We start from the raw sequence: 19,438 nt of genomic DNA, 5'->3' as shown, positions 1-19,438 counted from the left end.
GCTTTGTGGATTGGACAGAATATGCACTGAACAAAAATATAAACGCGACATGCAACAATTTCAAAGATTTACAGTTCATATAAGGAAATTAGTCAATTGAAATAGATGAATTTGGCCCTAATCTATGGATTTCACATGACCGGGAATACAGATATGAATGTGTTAGTCCCAGATAGGTGTAAGTAGGGGTGGTGTGTAGGTAGGGGTGTGGATAAAAGAAACGGTCAGTATCTGGTGTGACCATCTGCCTCATGCAGAAAGACACTTCTCCTTCACATAGAGTTGATCAGGCTGTTGATTGTGGCCTGTGGAATGTTGTCCCAATTCTCTTCAATGGCTGTGGTAAGTTGTTGGATATTGGCAGGAACTGGAACACGCTGCCGTACATGCCGATCCAGAGCATCCCAAACATGCTCAATGGGTGACATGTCTGGTGAGTATGGAGGCCATGGAAGAACTGGGACATTCCAGTTTCCAGGAATTGTGTACAGATCCTTGCGACATGGGACCGTGCATTATCATGCTGAAACATGAGGTGATGAAGACAGATGAATGGCACCACAAAGGGCCTCAGGATCTCATCACAGTATCTCTGTGTATTCAAATTGCCATCGATAAAATGCAATTGTGTTCGTTGTCCGTAGCTTATGCCTGCCCGTACCATAACCTCACCGCCACCATGGGGCACTCTGTTCACAACGTTGACATCAGCAAACCGCTCGCCCACACGATGCCATACACTCTGTCTACCATCTGACCGGTACAGTTGAAACTGGGATTGATCCGTGAAGAACACACTTCTACAGTGTGCCAGTGGCCATCGAAGGTGAGCATTTGCCCACATAAGTCAGTTACGACGCCGAACTGCAGTCAAGTCAAGACCCCGTTGAGGACGACGAGCACCCAGATGAGCTTCCCTGATACGGTTTCTGACAGTTTATGCAGAAATTCTCAGGTTGTGCAAATCCAAATTGTCTATACAATGTTGGAGATGGCTTATGGTAGATAAATTAACATACAGTTCTCTGGCAACAGCTCTGGTGGACATTCCTGCAATCAGCATTCCAATCGCATACTGACTCAAAACTTGAGCTGTCTATTGCATTGTGTTGTGTGGCAAAAGGTGGCCTTTTATTGTCCCCAGCACAAGGTGCAACTGTGTAATAATCATGCTGTTTAATCAGCTTCTTGATATGCCACACTTGTCAGGTGGATGGATTATCTTGGCAAAGGAGAAATGTTCACCAACAGTGATGTAAACAAATTTGTGCACAAAATTGGAGAGAAATAAGCTTTTTTTGTGCATATGGAAAATGTCTGTGAGCTCATGAAACATGGAACCTTCTCGCGGCTGCAAAATCGTCGTTCTTCGAAGCACCTCTCACTCACATGGCTCTCTCGGAAATCTAAATTATTATTAGCCAATACCCGTCACGTAATCGGGTCCTTCTCACAGGCCTTGCAGCTCCGAAGTAGGTCAACAAGTAATGAAGACAGACACATAGGGGAATCAACAGCGTGCTTCCCTTGTGGAATTCCGAGGCACACTTTTGAATTCCGAGGCACACTTTTGAATTCCGAGGCACACTTTTGAATTCCGAGGCACACTTTTGAATTCCGAGGCACACTTTGAATTCCGAGGCACATTTTGAATTCCGAGGCACACTTTGAATTCCGAGGCACACTTTGAATTCCGAGGCACACTTTGAATTCCGAGGCACACTTTGAATATGTTAGTCTACGTTTACTTTCCCTCAGCCAACAAGACCAGTAACAAACAGCAAAATCACTAGACTGTGTCAATCTACTATCCCCTCATAGTGGATACGTTTACCTATTCTACTGGTCAGATTGTTGTTCTCTCCGATAAATAAATATTCCAAACAGACTCTGGAACAGTTGTGGGATGATAGATCCCAAAATTCATACAATCAAATCAAAAAACTTGAAAAAACAATGAATCTGATGCAACAGATCAGAATGTTTAACTTAAAATGTTGATAAACTATTATTTATTCATATTATAAGCGCAGCAATGCACACATGGCAGTAGGCTATACCCGCGAATGTTCCAAAATGCAATTAGCTGAAAATATCTTTCTCAAAAGCTCACTACACCTGCAAACGGTATCATGTGACAGAGATGAAAAGAGCGTTTTCATGTGAGATGAAAATATCCTTTAGAAATTTAGAAAGAAATAAGATCAAAAGATTCAACAACTAGCATAAGATGCTAATGTGACTATTGTGGCTTTGGCTACTGGACAAAGAAAGAAAGTTGAAACACACTAAAACATGAGAGAAATGCTGGTTTCAATGGCATATGAGGAAGTGATGAAAAAGTAATTCCCTCAACATAGTCGGATATGGTCGGATTTTGGCTATAGACTCATTTGAAACAGGGAATCTGAATGAACCTCGAATCCACAGAATCAGGTTTTTAGATGTCAATGACCCTATTTTAAAAACATTTTTTTTATATATATATTTAATTTTAACCTTTATTTACCTTGTCAAGTCAGTTAAGAACAAATTCTTATTTACAATGACGACCTACCCTACATTATATTTGTCGAACATGACTGGCTTTTGGTCTACACTGAGTGTATAAAACATTAGGAACACCTGCTCTTTCCATGACATAGACGGACCAGGTGAATCCAGGTGAAATATATAATCCCTTATTGATGTCACCTGTTAAATCCACTTCAATCAGTGTAGATGAAGGGGAGGAGACAGGTGGTTAAAGAAGGATTTTTAAGTCTTGAGACAGTTGAGACAGGGATTGTGTATGTGTCCCATTCAGAGGGTGAATGGACAAGACAAAATATTGAAGTGTCTTTGAACAAAGTGTGGTAGTAGGTGCCAGACGCATCGTTTTGTGTCAAAAACTGCAAGGCTGCTGGGTTTGTCATGCTCAACATTTTTCCTTGTGTATCAAGAATGGTCACCCAGCAAACTTGACACAACTGTGGGAAGCATTGGAGTCAACATGGGCCAGCATCCCTGTTGAACACCTTTCACCACCCTTGTAGAGTCCATGTCCCGACGTAATTGAGGCTGTTCTGAGGGCAATAAGGGGTTTGCAACTCAATATTAGGAAGGTGTTCTTAATGTTTTGTTCACTCAGTGTATATAGGCTTATGTAATTAAAAGTCCCATTACAATTTGCCTACATTTTCTGGCGCCTCCCTTAGGTCAGTATTGGTGTAGACATGAGAGGCTGTAGCCAATGAGCGTAGATACCCTGACAGATGGCCTTAGTACCCTGACAGATGGCCTTAGTACCCTGACAGATGGCCTTAGTACCCTGACAGATGTCCTTAGTACCCTGACAGATGGCCTTATTACCCTGACAGATGTCCTTAGTACCCTGACAGATGGCCTTATTACCCTGACAGATGGCTTTGGTGCCCTGACAGATGGCCTTATTACCCTGACAGATGGCTTTGGTGCCCTGACAGATGGCCTTATTACCCTGACAGATGGCCTTAGTACTCTAACAGATGGCCGTATTACCCTGACAGATGGCCTTAGTACCCTGACAGATGGCCTTAGTACCCTGACAGATGGCTTTGGTGCCCTGACAGATGGCGAAATTACCCTGACAGATGGCCTTAGTACCCTGACAGATGGCCTCGGTACCCTGACAGATGGCCTTGGTACCCTGACAGATGGCCTTGGTACCCTGACAGATGGCCTTGGTACCCTGACAGATGGCCTTGGTACCCTGACAGATGGCCTCGGTACCCTGACAGATGGCCTTGGTACCCTGACAGATGTCCTTCGTACCCTGACAGATGGCCTTAGTACAGATGGCCTTGGTGCCCTGAGAGATGGCCTTGGTACAGATGGCCTTAGTACATATGGCCTTGGTGCCCTGACAGATGGCCTTGGTGCAGATGGCCTTGGTGCCCTGACAGATGGCCTTGGTACAGATGGCCTTAGTACAGATGGCCTTGGTGCCCTGACAGATGGCCTTGGTACAGATGGCCTTAGTACAGATGGCCTTGGTGCCCTGACAGATGGCCTTAGTACAGATGGCCTTGGTGCCCTGACAGATGGCCGTAGTACAGATGGCCTTGGTGCCCTGACAGATGGCCTTAGTACAGATGGCCTTGGTGCCCTGACAGATGGCCTTAGTACAGATGGCCTTAGTACAGATGGCCTTGGTGCCCTGACAGATGGCCTTGGTACAGATGGCCTTAGTACAGATGGCCTTGGTGCCCTGACAGATGGCCTTAGTACAGATGGCCTTGGTGCCCTGACAGATGGCCGTAGTACAGATGGCCTTGGTGCCCTGACAGATGGCCTTAGTACAGATGGCCTTGGTGCCCTGACAGATGGCCTTAGTACAGATGGCCTTAGTACAGATGGCCTTGGTGCCCTGACAGATGGCCTTGGTACAGATGGCCTTAGTACAGATGGCCTTGGTGCCCTGACAGATGGCCTTAATACCCTGAAAGATGGCCTTAGTACCCTGACAGATATCCTTGGTACATTGACAGATGTCCTTATTACCCTGACAGGTGGCCTTGGTGCCCTGACAGATGGCCTTGGTACAGGTGGCCTTAGTACAGATGGCCTTGGTGCCCTGACAGATGGCCTTGGTACAGATGGCCTTGGTGCCCTGACAGATGGCCTTAGTACAGATGGCCTTGGTGCCCTGACAGATGGCCTTAGTACAGATGGCCTTAGTACAGATGGCCTTGGTGCAGATGGCCTTGGTGCCCTGACAGATGGCCTTGGTACAGATGGCCTTAGTACAGATGGCCTTGGTGCCCTGACAGATGGCCTTGGTGCAGATGGCCTTAGTACAGATGGTCTTGGTGCCCTGACAGATGGCCTTGGTACAGATGGCATTAGTACAGATGGCCTTGGTGCCCTGACAGATGGCCTTAGTACAGATGGCCTTAGTACAGATGGCCTTGGTGCCCTGACAGATGGCCTTGGTACAGATGGCCTTGGTACAGATGGCCTTAGTACAGATGGCCTTGGTGCCCTGACAGATGGCCTTAGTACAGATGGCCTTAGTACAGATGGCCTTGGTGCCCTGACAGATGGCCTTGGTACAGATGGCCTTAGTACAGATGGCCTTGGTGCCCTGAGAGATGGCCTTATTACCCTGACAGATGGCCTTAGTACCCTGACAGATGGCCTTATTACCCTGACAAATGGCCTTATTACATTGACAGATGGCCTCGGTACCCTGACAGATGGCCTTGGTACCCTGACAGATGGCCTTGGTACCCTGACAGATGGCCTTGGTACCCTGACAGATGGCCTTGGTACCCTGACAGATGGCCTTGGTACCCTGACAGATGGCCTTCGTACACTGACAGATGGCCTTAGTACAGATGGCCTTGGTGCCCTGAGAGATGGCCTTAGTACAGATGGCCTTGGTGCCCTGACAGATGGCCTTGGTACAGATGGCCTTGGTGCCCTGACAGATGGCCTTAGTACAGATGGCCTTGGTGCAGATGGTCTTGGTGCCCTGACAGATGGCCTTAGTACAGATGGCCTTAGTACAGATGGCCTTGGTGCCCTGAGAGATGGCCTTGGTACAGATGGCCTTAGTACAGATGGCCTTGGTGCCCTGACAGATGGCCTTGGTACAGATGGCCTAAAATGTTGATAAACTATTATTTATTCATATTATAAGCGCAGCAATGCACACATGGCAGTAGGCTATACCCGCGAATGTTCCAAAATGCAATTAGCTGAAAATATCTTTCTCAAAAGCTCACTACACCTGCAAACGGTATCATGTGACAGAGATGAAAAGAGCGTTTTCATGTGAGATGAAAATATCCTTTAGAAATTTAGAAAGAAATAAGATCAAAAGATTCAACAACTAGCATAAGATGCTAATGTGACTATTGTGGCTTTGGCTACTGGACAAAGAAAGAAAGTTGAAACACACTAAAACATGAGAGAAATGCTGGTTTCAATGGCATATGAGGAAGTGATGAAAAAGTAATCCCCTCAACATAGTCGGATATGGTCGGATTTTGGCTTATAGACTCATTTGAAACAGGGAATCTGACTGAACCTCGAATCCACAGAATCAGGTTTTTAGATGTCAATGACCCTATTTTAAAAACATTTTTTTTATATATATATTTAATTTTAACCTTTATTTACCTTGTCAAGTCAGTTAAGAACAAATTCTTATTTACAATGACGACCTACCCTACATTATATTTGTCGAACATGACTGGCTTTTGGTCTACACTGAGTGTATAAACATTAGGAACACCTGCTCTTTCCATGACATAGACTGACCAGGTGAATCCAGGTGAAAGATATGATCCCTTATTGATGTCACCTGTTAAATCCACTTCAATCAGTGTAGATGAAGGGGAGGAGACAGGTGGTTAAAGAAGGATTTTTAAGTCTTGAGACAGTTGAGACAGGGATTGTGTATGTGTCCCATTCAGAGGGTGAATGGACAAGACAAAATATTGAAGTGTCTTTGAACAAAGTGTGGTAGTAGGTGCCAGACGCATCGTTTTGTGTCAAAAACTGCAAGGCTGCTGGGTTTGTCATGCTCAACATTTTTCCTTGTGTATCAAGAATGGTCACCCAGCAAACTTGACACAACTGTGGGAAGCATTGGAGTCAACATGGGCCAGCATCCCTGTTGAACACCTTTCACCACCCTTGTAGAGTCCATGTCCCGACGTAATTGAGGCTGTTCTGAGGGCAATAAGGGGTTTGCAACTCAATATTAGGAAGGTGTTCTTAATGTTTTGTTCACTCAGTGTATATAGGCTTATGTAATTAAAAGTCCCATTACAATTTGCCTACATTTTCTGGCGCCTCCCTTAGGTCAGTATTGGTGTAGACATGAGAGGCTGTAGCCAATGAGCGTAGATACCCTGACAGATGGCCTTAGTACCCTGACAGATGGCCTTAGTACCCTGACAGATGGCCTTAGTACCCTGACAGATGTCCTTAGTACCCTGACAGATGGCCTTATTACCCTGACAGATGTCCTTAGTACCCTGACAGATGGCCTTATTACCCTGACAGATGGCTTTGGTGCCCTGACAGATGGCCTTATTACCCTGACAGATGGCTTTGGTGCCCTGACAGATGGCCTTATTACCCTGACAGATGGCCTTAGTACTCTAACAGATGGCCGTATTACCCTGACAGATGGCCTTAGTACGCTGACAGATGGCCTTAGTACCCTGACAGATGGCTTTGGTGCCCTGACAGATGGCGAAATTACCCTGACAGATGGCCTTAGTACCCTGACAGATGGCCTCGGTACCCTGACAGATGGCCTTGGTACCCTGACAGATGGCCTTGGTACCCTGACAGATGGCCTTGGTACCCTGACAGATGTCCTTCGTACCCTGACAGATGGCCTTAGTACAGATGGCCTTGGTGCCCTGAGAGATGGCCTTGGTACAGATGGCCTTAGTACATATGGCCTTGGTGATGGCCTGACAGATGGCCTTGGTGCAGATGGCCTTGGTGCCCTGACAGATGGCCTTGGTACAGATGGCCTTAGTACAGATGGCCTTGGTGCCCTGACAGATGGCCTTAGTACAGATGGCCTTGGTGCCCTGACAGATGGCCGTAGTACAGATGGCCTTGGTGCCCTGACAGATGGCCTTAGTACAGATGGCCTTGGTGCCCTGACAGATGGCCTTAGTACAGATGGCCTTAGTACAGATGGCCTTGGTGCCCTGAAAGATGGCCTTGGTACAGATGGCCTTAGTACAGATGGCCTTGGTGCCCTGACAGATGGCCTTAGTACAGATGGCCTTGGTGCCCTGACAGATGGCCGTAGTACAGATGGCCTTGGTGCCCTGACAGATGGCCTTAGTACAGATGGCCTTGGTGCCCTGACAGATGGCCTTAGTACAGATGGCCTTAGTACAGATGGCCTTGGTGCCCTGACAGATGGCCTTGGTACAGATGGCCTTAGTACAGATGGCCTTGGTGCCCTGACAGATGGCCTTAATACCCTGAAAGATGGCCTTAGTACCCTGACAGATATCCTTGGTACATTGACAGATGTCCTTATTACCCTGACAGGTGGCCTTGGTGCCCTGACAGATGGCCTTGGTACAGGTGGCCTTAGTACAGATGGCCTTGGTGCCCTGACAGATGGCCTTGGTACAGATGGCCTTGGTGCCCTGACAGATGGCCTTAGTACAGATGGCCTTGGTGCCCTGACAGATGGCCTTAGTACAGATGGCCTTAGTACAGATGGCCTTGGTGCAGATGGCCTTGGTGCCCTGACAGATGGCCTTGGTACAGATGGCCTTAGTACAGATGGCCTTGGTGCCCTGACAGATGGCCTTGGTGCAGATGGCCTTAGTACAGATGGTCTTGGTGCCCTGACAGATGGCCTTGGTACAGATGGCATTAGTACAGATGGCCTTGGTGCCCTGACAGATGGCCTTAGTACAGATGGCCTTAGTACAGATGGCCTTGGTGCCCTGACAGATGGCCTTGGTACAGATGGCCTTGGTACAGATGGCCTTAGTACAGATGGCCTTGGTGCCCTGACAGATGGCCTTAGTACAGATGGCCTTAGTACAGATGGCCTTGGTGCCCTGACAGATGGCCTTGGTACAGATGGCCTTAGTACAGATGGCCTTGGTGCCCTGAGAGATGGCCTTATTACCCTGACAGATGGCCTTAGTACCCTGACAGATGGCCTTATTACCCTGACAAATGGCCTTATTACATTGACAGATGGCCTCGGTACCCTGACAGATGGCCTTGGTACCCTGACAGATGGCCTTGGTACCCTGACAGATGGCCTTGGTACCCTGACAGATGGCCTTGGTACCCTGACAGATGGCCTTCGTACACTGACAGATGGCCTTAGTACAGATGGCCTTGGTGCCCTGAGAGATGGCCTTGGTACAGATGGCCTTAGTACAGATGGCCTTGGTGCCCTGACAGATGGCCTTGGTACAGATGGCCTTGGTGCCCTGACAGATGGCCTTAGTACAGATGGCCTTGGTGCAGATGGTCTTGGTGCCCTGACAGATGGCCTTAGTACAGATGGCCTTAGTACAGATGGCCTTGGTGCCCTGAGAGATGGCCTTGGTACAGATGGCCTTAGTACAGATGGCCTTGGTGCCCTGACAGATGGCCTTGGTACAGATGGCCTTGGTGCCCTGACAGATGGCCTTAGTACAGATGGCCTTGGTGCCCTGACAGATGGCCTTAGTACAGATGGCCTTGGTGCCCTGACAGATGGCCTTAGTACAGATGGCCTTGGTGCCCTGACAGATGGCCTTAGTACAGATGGCCTTAGTACAGATGGCCTTGGTGCCCTGACAGATGGCCTTGGTACAGATGGCCTTAGTACAGATGGCCTTGGTGCCCTGACAGATGGCCTTAGTACCCTGACAGATGGCCTTAGTATCCTGACAGATATCCTTGGTACACTGACAGATGTCCTTATTACCCTGACAGGTGGCCTTGGTGCCCTGACAGATGGCCTTGGTACAGATGGCCTTAGTACAGATGGCCTTGGTGCCCTGAGAGATGGCCTTGGTACAGATGGCCTTAGTACAGATGGCCTTGGTGCCCTGACAGATGGCCTTAGTACAGATGGCCTTGGTGCAGATGGCCTTGGTGCCCTGACAGATGGCCTTGGTACAGATGGCCTTAGTACAGGTGGCCTTGGTGCCCTGACAGATGGCCTTGGTACAGATGGCCTTAGTACAGATGGCCTTGGTGCCCTGACAGATGGCCTTGGTACAGATGGCCTTAGTACAGATGGCCTTGGTGCCCTGACAGATGGCCTTAGTACAGATGGCCTTAGTACAGATGGCCTTGGTGCCCTGACAGATGGCCTTGGTAAGATGGCCTTAGTACAGATGGCCTTGGTGCCCTGACAGATGGCCTTGGTACAGATGGCCTTAGTACAGATGGCCTTGGTGCCCTGACAGATGGCCTTGGTACAGATGGCCTTATTACCCTGACAGATATCCTTGGTACCCTGACAGATGGCCTTAGTACCCTGACAGATGGCCTTGGTGCCCTGACAGATGGCCTTAGTACCCTGACAGTTGGCCTTAGTACCCTGACAGATGGCTTTGGTGCCCTGACAGATGGCCTTAGTACTCTGACAGATGGCCTTAGTACCCTGACAGATGGCCTTAGTACCCTGACAGATGGCCTTAGTACCCTGACAGATGGCCTTAGTACCCTGACAGATGGCCTTAGTACCCTGACAGATGGCTTTGGTGCCCTGACAGATGGCCTTAGCACTCTGACAGATGGCCTTAGTACCCTGACAGATGGCCTTAGTACCCTGACAGATGGCCTTAGTACCCTGACAGATGGCCTTGGTATCCTGACAGACAGATTGGGCACCTCTTGAAGGCCAAATGGCCTTGCCCCTGAAATCACCAAATTCTAGGGTTGGTAACAACAAAGTATTCTATGCCAACCTGGCACAATCATGATTATTTGCATCAATCCAGTGGCCATTTGTTTTGAAAAAAGTGTGCTAGAGATACACCTAGAAACACTGATAACCAAACACAACAGTCTGGCTGGTGCGCACCTGAATTAAAGGGTAACTTACTGCACATCAGACCTGTTACAGTAAATCTATCCAAATCACTGTTAAACATGCTCATTTACAATATGACTAGTCATTATTGGCCTGGTTCTGCATGGAATGCAGCCACATTATGGAACACAGTCCAGATCGTTATTAATAAAATTATATTTAAAATACATTTGTGAAACCAAATCACCAAATCATGTGCTGGTGCCACCATTGAAAAAGCCGGTGGAGATCACTGGGATGGTAGTGCTCCAGGGACTGGGGGGGGGAGCCCTGGGATGGTAGTGCTCCAGGGACTGGGGGGGAGCCCTGGGATGGTAGTGCTCCAGGGACTGGGGGGCCCTGGGATGGTAGTGCTCCAGGGACGGGGACGGGGAGCCCTGGGATGGTAGTGCTCCAGGGACTGGGTGGGAGAGCCCTGGTAGACTAGTTAGTAGCCTGACACTGACCCCTGTTGGCAACCGACTGGTATTACATATCTTCTCTTATCTACATCTCAGTGTGAAAAACTGAATGAAAGTATTGAAAGCAAGAAACAGAATTACCATGTTTATAACGTAGTTTTATTAGTGTTTCATAGGGTATGTTACCAGTCCACTGGGTCATACATAGGGTATGTTGTCAGTCCACTGGGTCATACATAGGGTATGTTATCAGTCCACTGGGTCATACATAGGGTATGTTGTCAGTCCACTGGGTCATACATAGGGTATGTTACCAGTCCACTGGGTCATACATAGGGTATGTTACCAGTCCACTGGGTCATACATAGGGTATGTTACCAGTCCACTGGGTCATACATAGGGTATGTTGTCAGTCCACTGGGTCATACATAGGGTATGTTATCAGTCCACTGGGTCATACATAGGGTATGTTGTCAGTCCACTGGGTCATACATAGGGTTTCTGTTACCAGTCCACTGGGTCATTAGGGGAATGTTACCAGTCCACTGGGTCATACATAGGGTATGTTATCAGTCCACTGGGTCATACATAGGGTATGTTATCAGTCCACTGGGTCATACATAGGGTATGTTACCAGTCCACTGGGTCATACATAGGGTATGTTGTCAGTCCACTGGGTCATACATAGGGTATGTTGTCAGTCCACTGGGTCATACATAGGGTATGTTATCAGTCCACTGGGTCATACATAGGGTATGTTATCAGTCCACTGGGTCATACATAGGGTATGTTGTCAGTCCACTGGGTCATACATAGGGTATGTTATCAGTCCACTGGGTCATACATAGGGTATGTTGTCAGTCCACTGGGTCATACATAGGGTATGTTGTCAGTCCACTGGGTCATACATAGGGTATGTTGTCAGTCCACTGGGTCATACATAGGGTATGTTGTCAGTCCACTGGGTCATACATAGGGTATGTTGTCAGTCCACTGGGTCATACATAGAGTTGTACATTTGTCAAAATTCTCCAGAAATCCTGGTTGGAGGCTTCGGGATTTCTTATTTATTCCATCCTGATCCTGGGAATCTTCCAACCAGGATTTCTGTAAAACCATGTAATTTTGGGAAGGTTATGTCATTTGCGAGCCTCATCCTACATGAATAAGATTTGAAGGTGTTTTACCGGTGTGTGTTTATCCTCGGTGACTGCTCCAGCTGCCGCAGCACGTCGTTGTATCTCCTGTCTCTGTGTGTGTATCTTATCTCTGAGCATGGCAGAGTATCGATGGTACAGGATGTCTCTGAGACCGTGCATGTTTCTGTACGCCTCTAGATGGCGCTGATGTCCGAGACAACAACATAATCATATCAGAATCAACACCTACAATACTACTGTGTAGATGAATAGTGAAAATTAAACTTTGTGAGACAGAGACAGAAAGACAACCTCATGGGTTTTGGTTACATTTACTTTCCAGTAACATATTCGTACATCATTCATCGTATTGGTATCCTAGAGACAAATGTATTTAAATGTATACAAACGTATGTATTGATTTATCTACGTGGTATATATGAATGGTATCCACTAAGGCTGTAATTCTTGTCGTGCCACCGACCTGATCTAGCAGAGCCTGGCGACTGACGCTGTCTGGGTCACTAGCAGCACTCCCAGGGTGATTCTGACCCCCAGGCCCAGTCTCTCTGCTCTGGGTCAACTTCTTCCTCCGACGCTGAGGCCTGTCTTCATTCTCTGCCTGTCTCAAGTCAAAACACACAGAGGTTTGGATGGAAACAGGGAGACTGAGGGGGACTGTCTGTCTCAAGTCAAAACACACAGAGGTTGAATGGAAATAGGGAGACTGAGGGGGACTGTCTGTCTCAAGTCAAAACACACAGAGTTTGGATGGAAACAGGGAGACTGTCTGTCTCAAGTCAAAACACACAGAGGTTTGGATGGAAACAGGGAGACTGAGGGGGACTGTCTGTCTCAAGTCAAAACACACAGAGGTTTGGATGGAAACAGGGAGACTGTCTGTCTCAAGTCAAAACACACAGAGGTTTGGATGGAAACAGGGAGACTGAGGGGGACTGTCTGTCTCAAGTCAAAACACACAGAGGTTTGGATGGAAACAGGGAGACTGAGGGCGACCGTCTGTCTCAAGTCAAAACACACAGAGGTTTGGATGGAAACAGGGAGACTGAGGGCGACCGTCTGTCTGAAAGATTCTGGACATATTTTCTGCCTAACAACAAGTCCAAACGCATGTTGATGACTTTGTTAATATCCTTTAGGATGTTCTTTCTATGGCAGACAGACGTAGACAGACAGCACATACACATTACAAACGTACAGCTGAATGGAAATCAGGGGTCTATCTGTAGCAACCACAGAAGGAAATAGAACTATGGTGTGTTTATGGAATCTCTATAGTCCCAATGATGCTGGACGTACTTAGTCATCAGTTCTGTGTTCCAGTGTAGCTCCCACATAATAACCTTCAGACATTGTGTTCTTCTTCCGGCAATTTCCTGTCAAAACAAATTATCCCTCCTTACCCAACCTCGGAGGATTTGCCAGATTGCCCACCACTGTACTGCGCACGCACGCACACACACACACAGACGCACGCACGCACGCACGCACACACACACACACACACACACGTCACGCAAGCACGCACGCACGCACACACACACACACACACACACACACACACACACACACACACACACACACACTGCGTGTGCGTGTGTGTGTGTGTGTGTGCATGCATCTGTGTGTGTGTGTGCGTGCTTGCGTGACGCGTGTGTGTGTGTGTGTGTGTGTGTGTGTGTGTGTGCGCGTCTGAGTGTGTGTGTGTGTGCTTGCGTGACGTGTGTGTGCTTGCGTGACGTGTGTGTGCTTGCGTGACGTGTGTGTGTGTGTGTGTGTGTGTGTGTGTGTGTGTGTGTGTGTGTGTGTGTGTGTGTGTGTGTGTGTGTGTGTGTGTGTGTGTGTGTGTGTGTGTGTGTGTGTGTGTGTGTGTGTGTGTGTGCGTGTGTGTGTGCTGCAGCACAGTAGGAATATCATGCTATGTGGAACACAGTCATATCTTATGTAATTTATCAGATCATGTTATTTGTCACATGCTTCACCATCTGAGAGAGATTAAGGGGAATGCTTCGCCAATTGAGAGAGATTAAGGGGAATGCTTCACCATCTGAGAGAGATTAAGGGGAATGCTTCGCCAACTGAGAGAGATTAAGGGGAATGCTTCGCCAACTGAGAGAGATTAAGGGGAATGCTTCGCCATCTGAGAAAGTTTAAGGGGAATGGTTCACCATCTGAGAGAGATTAAGGGGAATGCTTCGCCATCTGAGAGAGATTAAGGGGAATGCTTCGCCATCTGAGAGAGATTAAGGGGAATGCTTCGGCATCTGAGAAAGATTAAGGAGAATGCTTCGCCATCTGAGAAATATTAAGGGGAATGGTTCACCATCTGAGAGAGATTAAGGGGAATGCTTCACCATCTGAGAGAGATTAAGGGGAATGCTTCGCCATCTGAGAGAGATTAAGGGGAATGCTTCACCATCTGAGAGAGATTAAGGGGAATGCTTCGCCATCTGAGAGAGATTAAGGGGAATGCTTCACCATCTGAGAGAGATTAAGGGGAATGCTTCGCCATCTGAGAGAGATTAAGGGGAATACTTCGCTATCTGAGAGAGATTAAGGGGAATTCTTTGGGATACAAACTAATATGACCCCACTATGGAAAAGGGAGATTCTCATGAACATGATGGTGTCCTCCGTTTTACATTTGATATTTTTAACTAATATTTAAATCGGCAAGTCATTTAAGAACAAATTCTTATTTACAATGACGGTCTCAGAACAGAGGGTTAACTGCCTTGTTCAGGGGTAGAACAACAGATGTTTATCTTGTCAGCTCAGGGATTCGAAACCTTCGGTTACTGGCACAATGCTCTAACCACTAGACTACCTGCCGCCCCAAAATTGGACTTGTCTACTGATTACTCCTCCACAACAACAACAACATGTGACACAGTGTACGAGTGATACATGAGGTTCAGTTCAACATATTGGAAGGAGGGAGGGTACAGAAGACTATTGCTTTCTCATCAGGGAGTGTTGTTCATCCTCAGTCCTGTTCTCATCTGTTTCTTCCCTGGGAAAGAGCCTGTTTGCTCCCTGGCCACCACTGAATACCCTACATTACTGTATGGGCCAAGCCTGTTGAGGGAGTTTATGGGCCAAGCCTGTTGAGGGAGTTTATGGGCCCAGCCTGTTGAGGGAGTTTATGGGCCCAGCCTGTTGAGGGAGTTTATGGGCCCAGCCTGTTGAGGGAGTTTATGGGCCCAGCCTGTTGAGGGAGTTTATGGGCCCAGCCTGTTGAGGGAGTTTATGGGCCCAGCCTGTTGAGGGAGTTTATGGGCCCAGCCTGTTGAGGGAGTTTATGGGCCCAGCCTGTTGAGGGAGTTTATGGGCCCAGCCTGTTGAGGGAGTTTATGGGCCCAGCCTGTTGAGGGAGCATGGGCCCAGCCTGTTGAGGGAGTTTATGGGCCCAGCCTGTTGAGGGAGTTTATGGGCCCAGCCTGTTGAGGGAGTGTATGGGCCCAGCCTGTTGAGGGAGTTTATGGGCCCAGCCTGTTGAGGGAGTTTATGGGCCCAGCCTGTTGAGGGAGCACAAGCCTGTGGAGCAGCCTGTTGAGGGAGTTTATGGGCCCAGCCTGTTGAGGGAGTTTATGGGCCCAGCCTGTTGAGGGAGTTTATGGCCCAGCCTGTTGAGGGAGTTTATGGGCCCAGCCTGTTGAGGGAGTTTATGGGCCCAGCCTGTTGAGGGAGTTTATGGGCCCAGCCTGTTGAGGGAGTTTATGGGCCCAGCCTGTTGAGGGAGTTTATGGGCCCAGCCTGTTGAGGGAGTTTATGGGCCCAGCCTGTTGAGGGAGTTTATGGGCCCAGCCTGTTGAGGGAGTTTATGGGCCCAGCCTGTTGAGGGAGTTGAGGGCCCAGCCTGTTGAGGGAGTTTATGGGCCCAGCCTGTTGAGGGAGCAGGGGCCCAGCCTGTTGAGGGAGTTTATGGGCCCAGCCTGTTGAGGGAGTTTATGGGCCCAGCCTGTTGAGGGAGTGTATGGGCCCAGCCTGTTGAGGGAGTTTATGGGCCCAGCCTGTTGAGGGAGTTTATGGGCCCAGCCTGTTGAGGGAGTTTATGGGCCAAGCCTGTTGAGGGAGTTTATGGGCCAAGCCTGTTGAGGGAGCATGGGCCCAGCCTGTTGAGGGAGTTTAGGGCCCAGCCTGTTGAGGGAGTTTATGAGCCCAGCCTGTTGAGGGAGTTTATGGGCCCAGCCTGTTGAGGGAGTTTATGGGCCCAGCCTGTTGAGGGAGTTTATGGGCCCAGCCTGTTGAGGGAGTTTATGGGCCCAGCCTGGTGAGGGAGGGAACATGGGCCCAGCCTGTTGAGGGAGTTTAGGTGGGCCCAGCCTGTTGAGGGGCCCAGCCTGTTGAGGAGTGGCCGGGTCTCCCCTCACAAAAGGCCAGGTGGAAAAAGACAGGATTTATCTGTATCTCTGTGTGTGTGTGTGTGTGTGTGTGTGTGTGTGGTGTGTGTGTGTGTGTGTGTGTGTGTGTGTGTGTGTGTGTGTGTATGGTGGTGGTGAATGATGGGGACACTGCAGGCGAAGGCATCATCCATCTGCATGGCTTGTCACTATGAATCAGACATAGACAATAGGGTCAGGTGAGGAACACCACCCACTCAGATTCCAACCACCTTACATTGTGTGTGTGTGTGTGTGTGTGTGTGTGCGCGTGCGTGCAGGTGAGGGGGTAGTCAAATCTCTGTGACTACTCCTTATCTTCAAAGAACAAAAAGAGATGGATGAACAGAACCAGATGATGGAATATTCTGAAGAGTGAAGAGAAGATGACAGAGTACATGAGATACAGGTGAGAGAGAGCAGGAGAGAGACATGAATAGAGGTGAGAGAGAGAGGGAGAGACATGAATACAGGTGAGACAGCAGGGAGACATGAGATACAGGTGAGAGAGAGAGAGAGACATGGATACAGGTGAGAGACAGATGATAGAGAGAGAGAGAGACACATGAGATACAGGTGAGAGAGCAGGAGAGAGACACATGAATACAGGTGGACAGCAGGGTACACATGAATACAGGTGAGGAGCAGGGTACACATGGATACAGGTGAGGAGCAGGGAACACATGAATACAGGTGAGGAGCAGGGTACACATGAATACAGGTGGACAGCAGGGTACACATGAATACAGGTGAGGAGCAGGATACACATGGATACAGGTGAGGAGCAGGGAACACATGGATACAGGTGAGGAGCAGGGTACACATGAATACAGGTGGACAGCAGGGTACACATGAATACAGGTGAGGAGCAGGGTACACATGGATACAGGTGAGGAGCAGGGAACACATGAATACAGTTGAGGAGCAGGGTACACATGAATACAGGTGGACAGCAGGGTACACATGAATACAGGTGAGGAGCAGGATACACATGGATACAGGTGAGGAGCAGGGTACACATGGATACAGGTGAGGAGCAGGGAACACATGAATACAGGTGAGGAGCAGGGTACACATGAATACAGGTGAGGAGCAGGGTACACATGAATACAGGTGAGGAGCAGGGTACACATGAATACAGGTGAGGAGCAGGGTACACATGGATACAGGTGAGGAGCAGGGAACACATGAATACAGTTGAGGAGCAGGGTACACATGAATACAGGTGGACAGCAGGGTACACATGAATACAGGTGAGGAGCAGGATACACATGGATACAGGTGAGGAGCAGGGAACACATGGATACAGGTGAGGAGCAGGGAACACATGAATACAGGTGAGGAGCAGGGTACACATGAATACAGGTGAGGAGCAGGGTACACATGAATACAGGTGAGGAGCAGGGTACACATGAATACAGGTGAGGAGCAGGGTACACATGAATACAGGTGGACAGCAGGGTACACATGAATACAGGTGAACAGCAGGGTACACATGAATACAGGTGAGGAGCAGGGTACACATGAATACAGGTGGACAGCAGGGTACACATGGATACAGGTGAGGAGCAGGGAACACATGGATACAGGTGAGGAGCAGGGTACACATGAATACAGGTGGACAGCAGGGAACACATGAATACAGGTGAGGAGCAGGGTACACATGAATACAGGTGAGGAGCAGGGTACACATGAATACAGGTGGACAGCAGGGTACACATGGATACAGGTGGACAGCAGGGTACACATGGATACAGGTGAGGAGCAGGATACACATGGATACAGGTGGACAGCAGGGTACACATGGATACAGGTGAGGAGCAGGGAACACATGAATACAGGTGGACAGCAGGGTACACATGGATACAGGTGAGGAGCAGGGTACACATGAATACAGGTGAGGAGCAGGGTACACATGAATACAGGTGAGGAGCAGGGTACACATGGATACAGGTGAGGAGCAGGGAACACATGAATACAGTTGAGGAGCAGGGTACACATGAATACAGGTGGACAGCAGGGTACACATGAATACAGGTGAGGAGCAGGGTACACATGGATACAGGTGAGGAGCAGGGAACACATGGATACAGGTGAGGAGCAGGGAACACATGAATACAGGTGAGGAGCAGGGTACACATGAATACAGGTGAGGAGCAGGGTACACATGAATACAGGTGAGGAGCAGGGTACACATGAATACAGGTGAGGAGCAGGGTACACATGAATACAGGTGAGGAGCAGGGAACACATGAATACAGGTGAGGAGCAGGGTACACATGGATACAGGTGAGGAGCAGGGAACACATGAATACAGGTGGACAGCAGGGTACACATGGATACAGGTGGACAGCAGGGTACACATGAATACAGGTGGACAGCAGGGAACACATGAATACAGGTGAGGAGCAGGGTACACATGAATACAGGTGAGGAGCAGGGTACACATGAATACAGGTGAGGAGCAGGGTACACATGAATACAGGTGAGGAGCAGGGTACACATGGATACAGGTGGACAGCAGGGTACACATGGATACAGGTGAGGAGCAGGGTACACATGGATACAGGTGGACAGCAGGGTACACATGGATACAGGTGAGGAGCAGGGAACACATGAATACAGGTGGACAGCAGGGTACACATGGATACAGGTGAGGAGCAGGGTACACATGAATACAGGTGAGGAGCAGGGAACACATGGATACAGGTGAGGAGCAGGGTACACATGAATACAGGTGGACAGCAGGGAACACATGAATACAGGTGAGGAGCAGGGTACACATGAATACAGGTGAGGAGCAGGGTACACATGAATACAGGTGGACAGCAGGGTACACATGGATACAGGTGGACAGCAGGGTACACATGGATACAGGTGAGGAGCAGGGTACACATGGATACAGGTGGACAGCAGGGTACACATGGATACAGGTGA

General features: G+C 48.7%; 1 protein-coding gene across 1 annotated transcript in view; it reads right to left on the bottom strand.

Moving 5' to 3' along the window:
* The window catches only part of si:ch211-130h14.4, a 45,879-nt gene that overhangs the window by 18,263 nt on the left and 8,178 nt on the right, over positions 1-19,438 (bottom strand). Inside the window, exons 3-4 of the mRNA XM_042305615.1 lie at positions 12,583-12,720; positions 12,147-12,302 (exon numbers count right to left, since the gene is read on the bottom strand). Coding sequence (XP_042161549.1) covers positions 12,147-12,302; positions 12,583-12,720 — 294 coding nt within the window. The remainder of the gene's footprint in view (positions 1-12,146; positions 12,303-12,582; positions 12,721-19,438) is intronic.

This window comes from Oncorhynchus tshawytscha, linkage group LG24 (genome assembly GCF_018296145.1).
Source record: "Oncorhynchus tshawytscha isolate Ot180627B linkage group LG24, Otsh_v2.0, whole genome shotgun sequence".
Lineage (NCBI taxonomy): Eukaryota > Metazoa > Chordata > Actinopteri > Salmoniformes > Salmonidae > Oncorhynchus > Oncorhynchus tshawytscha.
Note: the sequence above shows the minus strand (reverse complement) of the source record. Positions and strands in the feature narration are given on the sequence as shown.